Source organism: Ictidomys tridecemlineatus, chromosome X (genome assembly GCF_052094955.1).
Source record: "Ictidomys tridecemlineatus isolate mIctTri1 chromosome X, mIctTri1.hap1, whole genome shotgun sequence".
Taxonomy (NCBI): domain Eukaryota; kingdom Metazoa; phylum Chordata; class Mammalia; order Rodentia; family Sciuridae; genus Ictidomys; species Ictidomys tridecemlineatus.
Window position 1 is genome coordinate 112,711,928 of NC_135493.1, and position 20,195 is coordinate 112,732,122.

Below are 20,195 nucleotides of genomic sequence, written 5' to 3' on the forward strand. Positions count from 1 at the left end.
TTACAGCATTCCATAGAATCTATTTTCAACAAACAAGGTTTGTTGCTGGTGCCTCCTAGTGCTTTGTCAAGGTCACAGTGAAAGTCAGGACAAACTGGACTCTAGGACCGGGCTCAGGAAGGCCATGCATTTGGCAACTGAGGATAAAACGAAGCATCTGCTCTCACCAATGCTGAGTTCAAACTACATCTGTATTTAGTTTGGTATTGAATATTAACGTCAAATCTGTGCTTTGAAAGAGTCTTTACCCTACTTGAAAGCTTCAACTTGTTTAAGAAAAAAGTAATCGGGGCTCCTAATAGTGGTCAGACTAGAGGGATGGAAAAAAAGAAAAGAAAAGAAAAAAAAGGCTTGAAATTCCTGGCTCCGCAACTCCAGGAGCTGCCCAGGGGAGGCGGCAGGGGGCGCCCTCCTTGTTCCTGCCCCGTCGCCCGTCCCAGCCGCCCCCTCCGCTTGCCCTGACGTCCCCAGCCCCCGCCTCTTTCTCGCGGGCCTTCAAAGGGCGCTCGGGGCAGCTGGGCTGGAGCTTCAGTCCGCCTCTGAGGGGCCTTTGGCGTCACCTGGCCGCCGCCAGGCCACCTGTTGCTCTCTGGGTCCCGCGTCCCAGGAGCAGGTGCCGGGACTGCACGGACGCTGCAACTTGTGGCCCCCAGCGGACTCCCAGCCGCCAGCCACTGGCTCTGAGGAGGTATCGGGGAAGGGCACGCCGGCAGTCACATGGAGAGCGGCAACGGGACGCCCCTGGCCGGGGCACTCGGGGCGGCGGCCGAATCCCCCCAGTGCCGGTTGCCGCCTGGAGGGGAGGGCGCGACGGGGCTGGCTGAGCCCGACCGAGCCGCGGAGGACGCTGCAGCTGGCAGCTGCGGCGGGAGCGGGGGCGGGCCACCGCGGGCTCTGCGGGCAATATACGTGCGCAGCGAGAGCTCCCAAGGCGGCGCCGTCGGCGGCCCTGAGGCCGGGGCGCTGCAGTGCCTGCTTCGGGCCTGCGAGGCTGAGGGCGCCCACCTCACCTCCGTGCCCTTCGGGGAGCTAGACTTCGGGGAGACGGCGGTGCTCGATGCCTTCTACGATGCAGGTGAGGGCGGGTGCCCCCTTTGTCCCCAACCCACTCCAGCTTTCCTTATCCTCCCAGAAGCCATGGCACTCCCTCCCTGGGTCGCTACCCTTAGTTCTCCTCCCCGCTCCCCATACTCCCTGAATTTTGGACCACTAAACATAATAGAGGCCACTGGCATTTAGACCCTTTATCCTTCAATCTTTTAAAATATCCCATAACCCAAGAAGCAGCCAGTAACTCAGATGATGCTGAACATCCACACACACACACACACACACACACACACACACACACACCAGCCACAACCCCAGTTCTCCAACTTTTCTCACTCCTGGCATGCCCCATACTGGCATGGGTCCCAGTTGCAGGATTCACATTAGAACCACCTGGGGAGCTGTTAAAATTCTCCATGCCCACCCCAGGCCAGTGACAACACGGAAGCCTCAGGGGTGCTTAATGCTTGCTTCCCAGTGATTTCACCTCACAACCAAGAACTGGAATCGGTGTCTTACAAGTGGTGTGGTTTTGCCTCTTAGAAATACTCCAGTATTTTTTTGCACATTTTAATTCCTGGCGCCAACACACACTGATGGTGGGGTGTATTCTACCACAGTGCACAAGCATTCAGGGGTTCAAGGTCTCCATTGCTGGAGTGGCATACTAGGTCTCTAGGTAAGTGTGCCCTGTCAATTCAGCCTTCAAATCAGTACATCAAGTTGGAAGAAATTTCTCCAGGTGTGCAATGAATTGTTTTTTTCTTTTAATTTTTTTAAGTTGTAAATGAACACAATATTTTTATTTTGTTTATTTTTTATTTTTTTTTAATTTATTTTTTAGTTTTCGGTGGACACAACGTCTTTATTTTATTTTCATGTGGTGCTGAGAATTGAACCCAGCGCCCCGCACATGCCATGCGAGCAGCTTGAGCCACATCCCTACCCCTATTTTGTTTATTTTTATGCGGTGCTGAGGATCGAACTCAGTGCCTCACATGTGCTAGGCAAGCATTCTACCACTGAGCTACAGCCCCAGCCCCTGAATTGTTTTTTTTATGGTGCAACTTTGGTGACAAGCTTTTAGCATTTGAGTGACATTTATAAGCATTAGATGTGAGATAGTAATTACCTGGGAATCCTTGTCTTCCACTGATCAAAACAGAGTAACAGTGTCTACCTTAAACCTAAAATCATATGAGAAGATCAGTGGGGGATTGCCCTTAAATTCTGGGCTTGCAGTCCTGTCATAGTATTTAATTGTATGTGTTTCTGTGTGGTGTTGGGGATGGAACCCAGGGCTTCATGCATGGTAGGCAAGCACTCCACCACTGAGCTACACCCTCAGCCCAGATAATTCTCTTTTTACTGGTGGCAGCATGGATGTGGTTCTTCTGCAGAGCAAATCCTCCCCAACTGTAAGGGGTTGGGGTGTCAGGCTTGTTTAAACAAGTGGCAGCTGGACCCATTGAGAAAACAGACATTTTTGACTGTACTGAGTATACCTTTCAGCACCTCATCTTTTTGAGAAGTTGTTCAGGAGGCCATTCACCTAGAACCATTTGGTTTTCTCCACTTCTGTTCATTCTGCTCTAAGGATAAAGCTTGAACAGACCCTTCTCTGAATGTCCCTTTTGCCATTAGGCACAACTCTGTCCTCCTGCCTCCTGTGCAATGGCTTTACTTTTGTGGGACTCTGTGTGTGTGGACACATGCATGTGTACCAGGTCTTCACCTGCTAATAGTGTCCCTTCTAACAGGTTCGGTGTGAAGGCTCAGATATCAAATCTCAGGCTTTCAATTCCAGAGCTACTGAACAAGGACATCAGCTTTGCTTGCTTGTGGTCTAGAGTGCCTTGAATTTTTGATAACATCATGTATCTCTTTTTGGTTAACCTTGTCCTGGTCTTGAATAAATTACTTCTCAATACCTTGTTATAATCAAATTATTTTTAAAAATATTTTTTGTAGTTGTAGATGGACAGAATGATCTATTTGTTTATTTTTATGTGGTGCTAAGGATCAAACCCAGTGCCTCACACATGCTAGGCAAGTGCTTTGCCACTGAGCTACAGCCCCAACCCCAAATTATTTTCATGGTTTTGAAAAAGGATACGTAGTAACTGTGATGAGTGCATTTATGAATTAAATAGATGATCTCCCCACACCCACACCCACTCCTGGCTTTTTTTTTTTTAAAGCATTCTCCTTTTTTTAACCTTTATTTTATTTATTTATTTTTTAAGAGAGAGAATTTTTTTAAAGAGGGGAGAGAGAGAGAGAATTTTTTTTTAATGTTTATTTTTTAGTTTTCGGTGGACACAACATCTTTATTTTATTTTTATGTGGTGCTGAGGATCGAACCCAGCGCCCCGTGCATGCCAGGTGAGCACTCTACTGCTTGAGCCACATCCCCAGCCCCTATTTATTTTTATGTGGTGCTGAGGATTGAGCCCAGTGTCTCCCATGTGCTAGGCAAGCGCTCTACCACTAAGCCACAACCACAGCCCCATTCCTGGCTTCTTGATCTCTATCCTCACAGCTTTTTTTAAAAAAATATTTGTTTTTTAGTTGTAGTTGGGCACAATACCTTTATTTTATTTATTTATTTTTATGTGATGCAGCACATAAAACGGAGTGACAGTGTCTACCTTAAACCTAAAAGCATATGAGAAGATAAGTGGGGGCTTGCCCTCAAATTCCGGGCATGCAGTCCTGTCATAGTAGTTTAATTGTGTGTGTTTCTACATGGGGTTGGGGATGGAACAGTCGAACCCAGGACCTTGCACGTGCTAGGCAAGCACTCCACCACTGAGCCACAACCCTAGCCCCATCCTCACAGCTTTTTGATATTTCCACCAAAAAGATATAAATCTGCCACTTTGGCTGTTGTATAAAATCCTTAAACTGGGGTTTTAGCATTTGGGTTGCTTCTACCTAGAGGTTCCAGTTTGGTAACCTCTAGCCATATGTGGCTCTTTACATTTAAATTAGTTGAAATGCAATAAAATAGAATAGTTCTTTAGTTAGACTAGTCCCGTTTTAAGTGTTTCATAGGCATAGGTGGTTACTGTGTGGAACAGCAAAGAGGTAATGTATTCCTCGTTGCCAAGGTACCCTTAGAAAATGTTTTTCTAGAAAAAGGAGGGGAGGGCAACTATTGAGCCATCCCAGGTGTGTTTTGAAGGGTCATAGAAGTGACACTTAAGCACTTCTTATCTCCTGTTCTCATAGCAAGTCAAGGCTGAGTTTGATTGTATCTTTCCATCTCCTTGTTCTGTCATATGTGGTTCAGTCTGGGATTGATTGAATGAGCTGAAGAACGTCACAGGCACCTAAGCAAGAACAAGTGGACACTGTTGGGGAAGAAAACTATCCAGCACCTTTTAAAAATCGTGGCAGTATGTGTGTGTGTGTGTGTATATATAAATATATAACAAAATTTACCAATTTAACTGTTTTTAAAGTGTGTGTTTAAGTGGCACACTTAAAATGTTATGCAATCTTACTATTTTAAGACTTTATTTTTCAGCCAGGCTTGGTGGTGCACGCCTGTAATCCCAGCAGCTCAGAATGCTGAGGCAGGAGGATTGTGAGTTCAAAACCAGCCTTAGCAATTCAGTGAGGCCCTAAGCAACATAGCAAGACCCTGTCTCAAATATTTGATAATATTTAGATAAATAAAATAAATAAATAAATAAATTAGATGAATAAATAAAAGGGCTGGGATGTGGCTCAGTGGTTAAACATCCCTGGGTTCAATCCCTGGTACCAAAAAAAAAAAAAAAAGAAAAAAGAAAAAAGAAAAGAAAAAAGAAACAAAACAAAACAAAGAAGGAACACTCTGAGGCTCACAGTAAAATTGAGAGGAAAGTACAGAAATTTCCCAAGGCCTCCTGCATTGCTCTGCTACCCACAATGAGCTCCTCCACTCTCAGCATCCTCCAACACAGTAGTACACGTACAATGACAGGTCATTATCACTCCAAGTCTTTAAATTATACTCTTGGTGTTGTATGTTCTGTATGTTTGGACAAATGTGTAAACATATGTATATGCCATTATCATATCATGGAGAGTATGAGAAAATCCTCTTATGCATATTGAACAATTTGGGTTTTATCATCTCAGATTGAAACTCTGTACCCATTAAATAATAACTCCCTATTATTCAGTTTCCCCCAACCCCTAGTAACCACTATTTTACTTTGTTTTTATGAATTTTTGCCTGCTTTAGATACTGCATATAAGTGGAATCATAGAATATTTGTTATTTTGTGACTGACTTATCTCACTTAACATAATGTCTTCAGGGTTCCCCCATATTTCAGTTTGTAGAAATTTTTTTTAAAGAGAGGAGGAGAGAGAGAGAATTTTTAATATTTATTTTTTAGTTTTCGGCGGACACAACATCTTTGTATGTGGTGCTGAGGATCGAACCCAGGCCGCACGCATGCCAGGCGAGCATGCTACTGCTTGAGCCACATCTCCAGCCCCAGTTTGTAGAATTGTTCTTAGAATTTAGTTCCTTTTTTGAGCTGGGGTTGTAGCTCAGTGGTAGAGCGTTCGCCTAGCTTGCGTGGGGCCCTGGGTTCGATCCTCAGCACCACATAAAAATAAAATAAAGGTATTGGTGTCCAACTACAACTAAAACAAAATATTTTTAAAAAGAATTTAGTTCCTTTTTAAGGCTAAATAATAATGTCACTGTATATATACACATTGTTTATCCATCAATGAGCATTTGGGTTGCTTCTACCTTTGATTATTGTGGATAATGCTGCTTTGAATATGGGTTGTACATTTATCTGTTTGAATCCCTAGTTTTGTTTCTTTTGGGTATATACTCACAAGTGGAGTTGCTAGGGCATATGATAATTCTGTTTAATTTTTTTGAGGAGCATCCCATTTACTTTTAGCAGAGCTGGTGGCCATCTCTTTGTATCCTTAGCTCCTAGAAAGATCATATTTGATTGGATTAATCTAGCATCTATCATCCATTGCAAAAAGGAGTCCTGAAAACTGTAAAACCTGTCGATTCAAGTGTCAATTGCCTGGTTATTTCCAGTATTACAGAACAAAGGATGTCCCTCTTTTCCTAAGACAAACTGCTTCAGGATATGCCTTTGGTTTGCCTATCTTGTCATTTTACTAGAATCCCTAGTTATGACCTCAGCTCGTGCAGTGTGTGCAGTGTGTTTGGTCTGTATTTTCCAGAGCAGCCTTCAATGCTTGTGAACATAAGACTGAGACATCCTGCAGTGAGGAACCCTATGTGATTTGGTTTCATACTTTCCAGCCATTTTGACCATGGAGACTAGTTCCCCTGGATGCTATAATTGAATATATTTATTATAGTAGCACATGTTGAAGTGAGCTCTGAACTGGTAGAATTCAACTTATTATCTCCCGGGAGTCCACCAAGTTATTGATGTAGCTTTACTCTCCAGTTAGTTTGGTGGTTAATGTCCAATCTAAGTGAAGGCCTCCACCTAGATACTAATTGGAAGCCTCCTTGAGTTAGCTATTAACTGCTCAAATGACAAGAACAGCCTTGTCCATAACTGCCTGAGGCACAAGTAATCTTCCATACCTATTGGGTCTGACTTTGCCTCACTTCTTTCCTCTTGGAACCTCATTTATTTAAAAATTATTATTATTATTTTTAGTACTGGAGATGTAACCCAGGGGTGCTTTACTACTGAGCTACATCCCCAGTCCTTTGTTTTATTTTATTATTTAAAAAAAATTTTTGAGACACGGTCTCACTAAGTTGCTTAGGGCCTTGCTGAATTTCTGAGGTTGGCCTCAAACTTGCAGTCCTCCTGCTTCATCCTCCGAGTCATTGGGATTATAGGCATGTACCACTGTGCCCAGCAGAACCTCATTATAAATGCCTTGCTTCTGATTTTTTTCTTCAATTATGCTTACAGTGATTTTTGTTGTTATTTGTTGGTACAGGAGATTGAACCCAGGGGCACTTAACCACTGAACCACATCCTCAGCCCTTTTTATTCTTCATTTTGAGACAGGGTCTCACTAACTTGCTTAGGACCTTGCTAAGTTGCTGAGGCTGGCTTTGAACTTGTGATCCTCCTGCCTCAGCCTCCCAGGCCACTAGGATTACAGGTGTGTACCACAGTGCCTGACTTTACAGTGATTTTTAAAAAAGTTGTGAAGTATTACTGTTTACAATGTAATGCTTGCATTTTTTAAACATAGATAAAAACCAAGACTAGGACTTTAATCTGCACATTAATCATTTGACTTTCCTCTATGCTGATACCCCCCCCTTTTTTTTTGATTCTGGCTGGCTTGTATAGAATCAGGGGATAAAAATTGTGGTGGACACATTCTATGATCATGTATATCTATCTAAAAAGAATAAATTAAAAAAAGAAATTGTGGAGAGAGCTGGGTGGCTCCCACATATTTGTGCTGCTAAAGTGACCATTACATTCCCTACCTAGGGAGATGTACCACTACTTCTGACCAATGGAATGTAAGTAGAAGTGGTGTTTGTCACTTTTTGGCCAAAGTGTTGCTGCATGTAGTAGGCCTCCCCAAATTCTCCCATCCTTTTTCATGGTCTGCATGGTGACCTTGGAGGCTTCATGTAGAAGACAGTGGTGGCACAAGATGGAAGGTGCTTAAATCCTTGGGTCACCTTTTGAAGGACAGCAGTTGCAACAGGAACATCCATTTTGGATTTTACATAAACAAGAGAGAAACTTTTTGTCTGTCAGTGTACTAAAACATAGATTATTTGTTATAGTGATAAGGTTGTGAAAATCCAGCCTAACTGCTAGACAATTGTCTGCCAAGACATACTTTGTCAAGAGAGAGCCATGGATTATCTCATGTCACGGATCCTTACTGTTGTAGTAGCGCCTCCATATGGGCTAAGAAAATACAAATGATATGCTTGAGGCATTAGGTTAATAACAGCCATGTGAGGGGAGGCATTTTATTTCCTTTCACAGTTTCATCAGTTTTGGAGGCTGAGTAAAAATTTCTTTTTTATATTAAATGATTCTGTAGTGACTGTTGGTTTTTAATCCAATAGTGATATTGGCTTTCTATAAAAATAGACATGTTGCCAGGCACGGTGGTGCACACCAGCTCAGGAGACTGAGGCAGGAGGATGATAAGCTCAAAGCCAACTTTAGCAATTTAGTTAGGTCCTAAGCAACTTATTGAGACCCTGTCTCAAAATAAGAAGAATAAAAAGGTCTGGGGATGTGGCTCAGTGGTTGAGTGTCCCTGGGTTCAATGCTTAGGACCAAAAAGAAAAAAAAAAAGAAAGAAAAAGAAAACCCAGGAGTTAGTCTTGACTCTATCATTGCTCATTGCTAAATCTGGTTTATTATTTCCAAACTGATTCTCAAATCTGCCCATTTCCCTTTGTGCCCTACTACCATCATCTGTCATCTAGGTTACTACCAACAGCTTTTTAACTGGTCTCTCAAAGCTGGGCTAGTCTTTTTGGGAGATGGGAGGTGGGATACCAGGGATTGAACTCAGGGGGACTTAACCACTGAGCAACATCCCCAGCCCTTTTTATACTTGGAGACAGGGTCTCACTGAGTTGCTTAGGGCCTCGCTAAATTGTTGAAGCTGGCTTTGAACTCACGATCTTCCTGCCTCAGCCTCTGAGCAGCTGGGATTACAGGTGTGCACCACCACACCTGGATCCTAGCCCTTTTAAAAAAATTTGAGATAGGGTCTCGCTAAGTTCCTTAGGCTGGTTTTGAACTTGCAATCCTCCTGCCTCAGTTTCCTAAGTGGCTGGAATTACAGGCATGTGCCACAGCACCCAGCCCTGGGCCGGTCTTGATATATTCAAATCCATGTTGTCTGCCTAGAAGCCACTGTAGCTAAGCCCCCCTCCTTTACCCTGCAGTCTTCCTCTGGCCAGTAGCTATTCAGCATTCACAGTTGAGTTCTTCAGGAAACCTTCTCAGACTCCTCTACTCCTCCCTGCTAGCTTTTGCATGCTGAGGGGTTCTTTCCTAGCAGATAAGACAATTGCAATTAAATGATTACTGATTTAATGATTGATCTTCTGCCAGAGAGCAAACTCTTCAATGGAACAGATGCAGTTTTCTTGATCCTGGGACTTTCTATCCTTTTTTTTTTTTTTTTTTTTTTTTTTTTGTACCAGGGATTGAACCCTGAGGTGCTTAACCACTGAGCCACATTCCCAGCCCTTTTTATATTTTATTTTTGAAACAGGGTCTTGCTAAGTTGCTTAGGGCCCTTACTAAGTTGCTGAGGCTGGTGTTGAACTTGGGATCCTCCACTCTTAACCTCCAGGGTGGCTAGGATTATAGGCATGTCACCATACTTGGCTTAAAAGAAATTCAGAATAGAGTTTCTGTTGGTGACCTTGTTGAAAATGGTGGCCAAGACATAGGCATTCTGCACTTATGCCTTTATTAAGAAATAAAGTATGTCGTAATGCTGTTTCTGAGTCTGAACCTTCCTCAGTAGTACATGTCTGATAGAAGAGACTAACAGAACTTACTGGACACACCGGAATGAAACACTGGCTGCATGTGTATGCTGGACATGCTGGTTCTTTATCTTTTTGTCCACATTTTTTATACTGTGTTATTTTCTATGATATGATTATGGTTTTACTTTAAACAAATATAATGGGAATTATAACTCAGAAGCTTTCTTGCTCTCTTCCTCCCTGCTTCAAAAAGTGACCTGGTACACAGCAATAATTTCACTCTCAGGGACCAGGCTGCAAGATCCCCTATCCAGACCTCAGCTATGTTCTGCCAGACCTGGGTACTGGCTGGACCACAGGGGTTGGGAGGGGTGGGGGGGTGCTTCCTTTCCATGCCACTGCTACTCCCACATTAAGCTGGGAACTTTCCTCAACTTTTAGTCACGTGGGCCAACTTTGATGAAAGAAGCATTTTACTTGCAGCATTTAGTTGATTCATTGCCAATCACCTTGAGCACATTTTAGAACTGACATTTGTGGGCTGGCCCGCTGCTTTATTAGCTATTATTTGTTACTAGGGCAAAAAATGTTTTCTTTTCAGTGGTCAGCTGGCATAGTTTTGGAATATAAGCCATAAGCTTTTTAAATTATTATTTAAAAGCCTTCTACATAACAGGTTTGGAGATGGGTGGTATTCAACTCTTAGTCAAATAATAGCTGGGATAGGACTGAACTTCTACAGAGTAGCCTGGAAAAATTCATGTTTCTCAATACTTTGTGCAGATTTTGAGCTATTGGGTGTGGCAGAACTTGGCAGGAATGCCTGATTGTTGTTGGGGTTTGGTTGTTGATGGTTGTGAGTTGGGGGGTGGTTGCACAGCAGAATGGAGTGGTGGGCCTTGGCAGGAAGTAGCGCTCATTTGGAAATCAGGGTCTGCAGGAGGGCAGCCCAGGGGCCAGGCAGAATTGAAGGGGAGGGAAAGAGAAGGTGGTGAGAAGTAGGAGCATTTGATGTAGATAAGTTTTTCCCTCTTAAATGTTTTATTTATTATGGAAAATTTCAAGCATGTATATTACCCAGCTTCAGCAATTATTAACATTCTGTTATTCTTTTCTCTTCCTCTACCCATTCACCACCCCTACTTGACTATTATACTTAAGTGTTTTTTTTTTTTAAAGAGAGAGTGAGAGATGAGGGAGAGAGAGAGAGAATTTTTAATATTTATTTATTTATTTTTAGTTCTCGGCGGACACAACATCTTTGTTGGTATGTGGTGCTGAGGATCGAACCCGGGCCGCACGCATGCCAGGCTAGCGCGCTACCGCTTGAGCCATATCCCCAGCCCCTATACTTAAGTGTTTTAATGCAAAATGTATATACATTGAAATACTCATCTCATCTGACTTTGAAAAATGATTAACCATTTGTAAACCAAACCCCATAACAATACAGAACATTTCTATCTTCCCAGAAAGTTCCCTCATGTCCCCTCTGATGCATTCCTTCCTTTACCCCCATTGTTGACCTCAAGAAATGATTCATCTATCACTATAGATTAGATCAGCCTTTTCTAGAGTTTATATAACTAGATTCACACAGTGTGTATTCACAAAGTGTGCCTGGCTTTATTTGCTTAGTATGATGTTTTTGAGATTCATCCATATTATCGCAGGTATCATAGTTTGAGTTTTTTAAAATGTGAAGTACTATTCCATTGTAATAATATACCACAATTGGTTTCAGCATTCTCCTATTTGATGGACATTGGGGTTGCTTCTAGTTTGGAGCTGATACAAATAAAACCGCTAGGAACATTTATGTGTAGGTCTTTTTGTGGGCTAATATTTTTTATTTCTCTTAAGTAAATACCTAGGAGTAGAATGGCTAGATCAAAGTATAGGTATATATAGGAAACTCTGTCCTCCCATTTATCTAAAGTGGTTGTACCATTTTATATTCCTAGCACCCATGTGTGACAGTTTCAGTGGCTTTACATCCTCACCAACATTTTGTATTATTGATCTGTTCAATTTTGGCCTTTCCAGTAAAGGAGGTAGAGATTTCTCATTATGGTTTTAATTGCCTTTCCCTGATGATTAATGATGTTGAGCACCTTTCCATGCACTTTTTTGACATGCAGATGTCTTCCTTTGTGAGGTGTCCGCTTGAGTCACCTACCCATCTAATTGGGTTGTCATCTTATTATTGAATTATGAATTCTTTATATTTCTAGATTTAAATGCTTTGTCAAAAGTATATTTTGTGAGCATTTGCTCCCAGACTGTGGCTTGCTTATTCATATACTCAGTGGTGACTTTTGATGAGCAGAAGTTTTTATTTTTGATGTAGTCTAATTTAGCATATTAATCTTTCATGATTGCATACTCTATCTGTCTTATGAAACCTCCCAGGTGATGGCTGTGCAAATAGTCTTCTGTGTACTTCTGAAAGCTTTATAATTTTATCTTTTACATTTACATCTGTGATTCCTCTCAAATGAAATTTGACACTGGAGACTTTGATAAACCAAGCCTGAAACCTTGCTTCAAACATATTGGGAGACAAGGCTTGGCCAGGATGAGCTTTCAAGGCACTTGGATTCCAGATCGTAGGACCACAGCTACCTCCTTTTCATCTCATCATCCCAAAAAGTTCTGGAGGCTCAGGTTGCCCTTTAGGCCAATGGCCCATCTGCCTTTTGGAGAAAAAACTTCCAAAACAAAACAACACATGTACTATCATTGTGTCCCACTGGCTCTGATAATACAAGTGGTACACGACAAAGGACATTGGTATTAAGCACCAGAGTTTGAATTTCTACCCTATCCTTTATCATTTATTGACTGGATGAGCTGGATAACTTAAAATATCTGAGTCTCATTTTTAAAATCTCCTATGTAGTGAATTAAGCTCAGTGTCTTGAACTTGGTAAGTGCTCCATAAATGCTGGTTATCCTTACACCCTTACCTTCTGCCCCCATCAATAAGTGTACCAGAGCTTCAGTTTATAGAATGAAAGATGCTTTGGGCAATAAAGATTAAGGGCTCAGCGGGCATGGTTGCACATACCTGTAATTTCAGCTCGGGAGGCTAAAGCAGGAGGATTCAAGTTCAAAGCAGCCTCAACAACATAGTGAAACCCTGTCTCAAAAAAAAAAAAAAAAAAAAAAAGATTCAGGGCTTGAATCCCTTGGACAGATGGCCCGTCATCAGGAAGTTGTGTCATATTATACTCCTGCAGTTTGTAAGAAAAGTTTAGAGGTTGGAGATTACATCCTAACTCCATTCTTTGTCCTGTGCTAAAGAATGGAGGTGAGGAAAAAGCATAAAACCCTACTTTGAATACGCCTCTTAATTTATCTTTCTATCGAGGTATATATATATATGTGTGTGTGTATGTATATATATATATACACACACACACACACACATATATGTATATAGTCTTGAGTGTACTTCTGAGTTTTCACTTACTGAACACATTGTATACCTAGCACCCAGATCAAGAAAGTGGATGCCAACAGCATCCCAGCATGTGATTGTTGCCCTTTTCTAGCCTTACCCCTGGCTAAGAGCAACCACTATACTGATTTTACAGCAGCATGGGTTAGTTTTGCCTGTTTCTATACTTTCTATTAATGAAATAATAGAGTTTGTACCATTTTAGTGTTTGGATCCTTTCATTCACTTATGTTTGTGGGATATCTCTATAATATCAATATAACAATAATTTGTTCAGTGTCATTCTGTATAGCATTGTGTAAGAGGATGCCACAATTTGTTTCTTTTGTAAATGAACATTAGAGTTGGTCCCAGTTTGAGACTTATAAATGGTGCTGCTATGAATATTCTAGTACTTGGTTCTTATTGGTTTTGACAGCTTTATTGAGATGTAGTCCAGTCATCTAAAGTATATAGTTCCATGGGTTTTAATATATTCAGAGTTCTGTAATCATTACCACTATCTAACTTATTATTATCCCCAAACAATAACCCATTCATGCAGGAACTACCTGGAGTCTCACAGAACTGTATTAATCCCTTTCAAGGGCAGCAGCTACAATGACCTAACCACCTTATACTAAGGTGCCCCCCTTAAAGGTTTCACTACCTCATCACCACTGCACTGGAGAGCAGTCCTCCAGCATATGAACCTTTTGGGGGCCACATGCCAACTGTATCTAAACCATAGCAGATGCTTAATTGGCCTCCAATGTATCCCATCAAATATTTTGTTATGAGCTTGCAGCAAAGACAAATTTTGATGTTTAGAATGATTCTTAGATTGGCATTGGATTTCACAAGGCTAAAGCTTCAAAACTTGTTGGATGAGTTTGTTAAAATGTGTTTTATGTCTTTAAGAATGAGACTCCTGTATCCAAAAGTGCTTCTGCTTTCTCAGAAGTAAATAATTACTGCAAAGTCTCTGGTTATTGAGGCATGCTTGATGCAAATCATAAATTTTGCACATTCACTGTCAAACGACCACCTAAGAAAAAGGAAATTGGTATGTGAAAAAAATTTAAGAAAACTTGAAGGGGTAAGGACAACAACTGATGGCCCCATATCCCATATCATGAGTCACCACCACTACCTGAACTCAGTTCCCCCCACAGTTGGTGGGGACAGACATCAATGAGGAAACACAGGACACAGAATAGGTGAAATCAGCATTCATGCAAATGTCTTGATTGGTTTATGATAATCTTTAAGGAGCAGTTGGTTTTATTAAGAATAAAAGGGTATTGTTGGAGAAGTAAATGTAAAAGCAAGCCATGAGTCTTCTGGTGTTGACTGATGTTCGTTTTAATGAGTCAGAGAACAACTTAAAGCAAAGTCCCTTTTCTTTCTTTCTTTTTTTTTTTTCAAGGACTCTTTTCTACAATTTTGTCACTATGAAAGAAAAACTCAGTGGTACGTTTTTCATGGTTTGCAGTGTGTGGTAGCACTACATCAAACTCTGCTGGGCTCTAAAATTGCATGTAGCTCAAAGGTGAGATAAAGAAGAGGTGGAAAGAAGAGCTTGTTATCTGCTGGTCAGAAAAGGTTTATAAGAAACTTGTCTCAAAAATTTGCCAAAGACATTTTTTGCTTTTGCACAGAAAATAAAACAATTAAAAGCATGAGGAGAGATCCTACTGAATGAGATCTACAGATCTTTGCCATCTACTCCTCAGATAGGGGATTAATAACTAGAATATTTAAAGAACTCAAAAAACTTAACACCCCCCCAAATAATTTGATTAATAAATGGGCAATATAACTACAGAGAGACTTTCTCTCCTCAAAAGAAGAAATAAATATACATGGCCAATAAATATATTAAAAACGTTCAACATCTCTAGCAATCAGGGAAATGCAAATCAAAACTAAGTACTGAGATTTCATCTCACTCCAATCAGAATGGCAGTGATCAAGATAGTGTTGGTGAGAATGTGGAGAAAAAGGTACATTTAATATGTTGTTGATGAGACTGCAAATCAGTACAACCACTCTGGAAAGCAGTAAGGAGATTCCTCAAAAATCTAAGAATGGAACTACCATATGACCCCGCTATCCCACTTTTCAGTATATATTCAAAAGATCTAATATTGGCATACTGTAGACATGCAGCCACATCAATGTTTATAGCAGTGCAGTTCACAATAACCAAGCTATGTAACCAGCCAGGTGCCCATCAACAAGCAAATGGATAAAGAAATTGTGGTATATATACACAATGGAGTTTTTATTATTTATCATTTTTATGAATTATGCATAACCAATATTTTGTATAACCATAATTCATTAAAAATTTGCCCAAGAAATGCATGGCAAAGTGATCCTGTTATAAAATGGTTGAAGAAACCTGAGAACAAGTCTTTGGGTGATGAAGATGAAAATTTGAGGTGGTGTGTTCAAAGGCTGCTGGGGAACCAAAGTTGGATCTGGGAGGTGTGAAAACATGGATAATATTGCTGTCATTTAAAGCAATGAACGCAACCTAGCTTGCAGTATAATGCAGCTCATTTTTTTTTGCATTGTTGGGTGAAAGACAAACGTGTTTGTGTGAAAGATAAAGCACCTGAAATCATACAATACTGTGTTTTACAATTATTTCACTGGGAGTGGTTTGAAATTAAGAGCCCACTAAGTCCATTTACCTCAATGAGTAAATATAGTTTGCTTATATATGCCATGTCTCTTTTGGAAAACCTAGTGGTGGATACATGTTGATCACACCTATATAGCTACAAAAATGATTTATATTGGTCATTCTTATAAGAAAAAATAGATACTTGGAAGCAAAAGATGGACCAGATATAGTTTTCTGGTGTCCCCACTCTTCCCCTTCCTCCTCCTAGTTAAACATCAATAGTCAAAGCAACTATTACCCATCTATTGTGGCACTAGGTAAGGACTTGCTGACCTCTTAACACTGAATTGGTAGGTTGACACATTTTCACAAGATTAGAAGATGAGATTTAAATGATAAAAAAATTCCAGACCACTGTTAAATTAGTGTCTTAGAAATTCTAAACCATGATAGATAGAGCATTCTTTCAATTGGCCTAACTTGAAAGAGTGTTAGCAATGAACAGTAATGGATAAAGTCAGATCTTTTTTGGTACTGGGGATTGAACCCAGGGATGCTTAACCCACTGAGCCATATCCCCAACTCTTTTTCTATTTTATTTTATTTCATTGTTATTATAATTTTGGTTTGTTTCTGGGGATTAAACTCAGGGCCACTTGACCACTGAGCCACATCCTCAGTCCTATTTTGTATTTTATTTAGAGACGGGGTCTCACTGAGTAGCTTAGCGCCTCACTTTTTGCTGAGGCTGGCGTTGAATTTGTGATCATCCTGCTTCAGCCTCCCAAGCCACTGGGATTATAGGCATTTGCCACCATGCCTGAATCTATTTTATTTTGACATGGGGTCTTGTTGAGTTGTTGAGGGCCTTGCTGAGTTGCTGAGACAGGCCTCAAACTTGTGGTCCTCCTCCCAAGTCATGACCAAGTCAGACCTAAATTATGGTAGGAGTTAGTCAATATATCTTCTGTCCAGTAAATTTGAGCTTTTTTAAAAGGGAGTTTTCAGATGTCCAATGTTGTAATTAAGTCCAATCAGATTTTTTAGAAGTGTCTTTGGTAGGAAACTTATTCTAAACCCCAGCTATTTACATTTAGACAAAACCAGTCTTACTTATATTCTTTATTTATTTTAGTCTGCTGGGAGGAAGATCGTCTTATGGGTAAGCTGGAGTATATTTAAAGATTGGCATGAACCAGTATGATTACAGAACTTCTCTGGTAAATCATTCACTAGTGACTATTGTATCATTTTGTTGACTAATGCTTTACTACAGAAATCCAATACTTATAAACCACACTAAAAATTATAGTCTTATAAAATATGTAACAAAAATTATGTTCAAGATGGTGTTCAAAATATTTTTTGTTGATTTTTTTTGTTTTTTTGTTTTTGCATGGTGCTGGGGTTTGAATTCAGAGACTCATGCATGCTAGACAAGTGAGTTGAGCTAACCCCAAGCCCCCCAAATTTGAATGAACTAAAAGCCCGTATATATTTGATCTTATTTTATATTAGCATGTTTTGACATGATTATAATTGATAAATTGAGGGGTGCTTCAATGTAAAATTTAAATGCTTTCCAGCTAAAGTGTACATTTTACTGGACTTGGCTTTTTGTAGTCCCCCATGGTATATCACTTTTTAAAGTGTGTTAAACCTTGGTAGATAGGGATGTGTTCATGCCTGCCTCATGATCAAGGAAGCTGGGTTATACTATGCAGGCTTCTTTGCCAAGGCTGGCCTATATCACTGGGAACTAACTGGAAAGTAATGACTGCTAGGAACATAGGGTATATATGGGAATGAATATCTGAATTTTATCTCTTCCTTTTAATCTGTGATCTTTTGCCTAGTATTTAGCCTGATATATCCATTGTCTTCCTCCTCAGTGGCTTGATTTTAGAAAGTGAGTCAGGATAGCAGTAAGTCTTATCCATGCACTGGGGAGAATAGGACTTGGGGTCAGGAAAGTGAATTTGAGTCCTGTCCTAGCTGAGTGAACTTGAGCAAGTCTGTTAACCAGTTTGCATTTAATTTGCCCACCTGCAAAATGAAGCCAGTATTTGCCCTGCCTGCCTCTCAGTGAGGTGCTTTTGAAATTCACCTGAGGTGTTTGGAAGGATTTAGTAAATGACAGACCATGTGACCATTGTGATCATTAAAGCTTTGAATGAATTGGTAGTCTCTTTAGGAAAACAAACCTGGAGGCTTTATATATGATTAAAAAAATTCAGACCACTGTTAAATTAGTGTCTTAGAAATTCTAAAAGCAAGCCAGTTGAATATTGTCTGGATATAAATTGCTTAAAATAGGGCTTGGTTTATGGCTCAGCGGTAGAGCGCTTGCCTAGCACAGGTGAGGCCCTGGGTTCGATCCCCAACACCACATAAAAATAAATACATTGTGTCCAACTACAACTAAAAAAATTAAATAAAAATAAGTAAGTAAGTAAGTAAGTAAATAAATAAATAAATAAATAAATAAATAAATAAATTGCTTAAAATCAATTCATGCTAGTAGCCTGTGTGACAAATGTCAAGCAAAAAAATTAAGTGTTAAATTTCAGACAGTTTTCCTACTGAACATGAATTGTTCTGACTTTTTATTTTAAGTAGCAGCATTGACCTATTTTAATTGGCACTGGAAAGTCACTACCTCTGGAGTGGAGACATAGAAGAACTTCTGGAGGTAGTAAGGTCCTAGAAGTACAGGTCTGGAGGTACTACAGGTCCCAGTATAGAATGTTGAGAAGGCATAAAGAGGAAGGTTTTTTGTGTTGCCAGATAAAAACTTAATTAACTTGGCAAAAAGCTACTCCACCAAGCTCCAGACTGCCTATAAGTCTATGGGAGTTGGAGGCTGCTGTCCTGCGACCCTGCACTCTGCCCTTCCCTACCACTTTCCTTTGTTTCCTCTCCTTTATTAACTAAAGATAGCAATCATTGTGGCCTTGGAATTGGTATCTTATGTTGCCACTTTTAAAATAGCATCAGTATGAAATTCTTCATTTTTAATTTTGAGTAGGTAATGGAGTCCAGGGAACAATCATATAGGCAGAATGTCTAATTTACTCAGCTGCAGTGTTATTTTTGACTCTGAGCAAACCTCTGTGGGGAGCAGAATTATCCATTTGAGATAAATTAGCCGAGCTGTCTTGTCAAGTGTTTCCTCAGCATATGCATTTGTCCTATCATTAGCAACAACCTCTAAAGGGTGAATTTGAATGTGATTGTCTCCTGTTTAAAACTTCTCTTGATTATTTAAAAAATAGTTTTGGGTGAGGCATGGATACTATGACTATTTTATTCTCTGAGTTCTCATATTGTAGCAATGCATCCTAAAATATTTGGGAATAAAAGGATATGGTAACTGGTATTTGCTTCAAAATAATATGGAAGGGGGTGATATGGATAGCACTGGAGTTATAACAGAGCTTATCATGAGATGATAATTGTTGAGGGTGAGGGACTCTTATGTGGGTTTCCTACTCTTCTGTCAACTTTTATATATATTTGTAGTTCTCCATTAAAAAAAAACAACCAACCTACCATTGTTTTCCATTGCCTCAAGGTAGAGTCCAGCCCTCTTAACATGCTTGGAAGGTACTTGCTAGCCCAGATTCATCTCCTAGGGTGTTCTGGCCAGGAAATTAACATACACAACCTAACTTGTCTCTGACCTTTTGCACTTGCTGGTCTTCCTACAGCATTCTTTCCTTCCCTTTCCATTCCTCCATTCTGCCCTCATTTACCTTCCTAACTCTTATAGATCCTCTGGCCACAGACAGCATCACTTCCTCCAGACTTTCTCTGACTGCTCTCCGTGCTTGAGTGGTTAGGCACCCTCCTGGGAGTTCCTCTCTCCCAGTTTCCTTCACTTTAGCCCCCTTCACAGTAGCTCTGTGTGCACTTCCTTCTAGTTCCCTGCATAGTACTGTACTTTTTTTTTTTTAAGAAAAGGATTATGCCCCATTCACACTTATGCCTGGTATATAGTAGGCAATCCATATATAAGAATAAAAGTGTCAATTGGTGACACTTGGCCTCAAGTCTCCCAGTGTCTCTGCAGAACCTGTGGAGCCTGGTGCTGATGTGGTTTCTACCTACCTTCTTTTTTTTAAATATTTTTTTTCAGTTGTAGTTGGACACAATACCTTTATTTTATTTATTCATTTCTTTTCTTTTAAAGAGAGAAAGAGAGAGAGAGAATTTTTTTAATATTTATTTTTTTTTTAGTTTTCGGCGGACACAATATCTTTGTTTGTATGTGGTGCTGAGGATTGAACCTGGGCTGCACGCATGCCAGGCAAGCGTGCTACCGCTTGAGCCACATCCCCAGTCCTTATTTATTCATTTCTATGTGGTGCTGAGGATCAAACCCTGGGCCTTGCATGTGCTAGGCGAGCGCTCCACCACTGAGCCACAACCCCAGCCCTCTCTCTACCTTCTTGTTTCCTCACACTCATACACTTGACACCCACAACTCACCTCTATTCCATTTCATCAGAATTTTCATTGACTTGCTGTAAGTCACAGTAATGTGAGCAGAAGTTTGGACATTATATTTCTGTATCTCTAGTGCACATAGTGGGGAACCTCCCATGAAA

General features: G+C 40.5%; 1 protein-coding gene across 3 annotated transcripts in view; it reads left to right on the forward strand.

The window, feature by feature from the left end:
• The first annotated feature begins 472 nt into the window (after positions 1 to 472).
• Map3k15 (mitogen-activated protein kinase kinase kinase 15) overlaps positions 473 to 20,195 on the forward strand; it is a 113,298-nt gene continuing 93,575 nt past the window's right edge. Inside the window, exon 1 of one of the 3 annotated variants that reach the window (XM_078035058.1) lies at positions 473 to 1,075. In XM_078035058.1, coding sequence (XP_077891184.1) covers positions 718 to 1,075 — 358 coding nt within the window. In that variant the 5' untranslated portion in view covers positions 473 to 717. The remainder of the gene's footprint in view (positions 1,076 to 20,195) is intronic. The other 2 variants (XM_078035056.1, XM_078035057.1) reach the window with 2 other exon arrangements.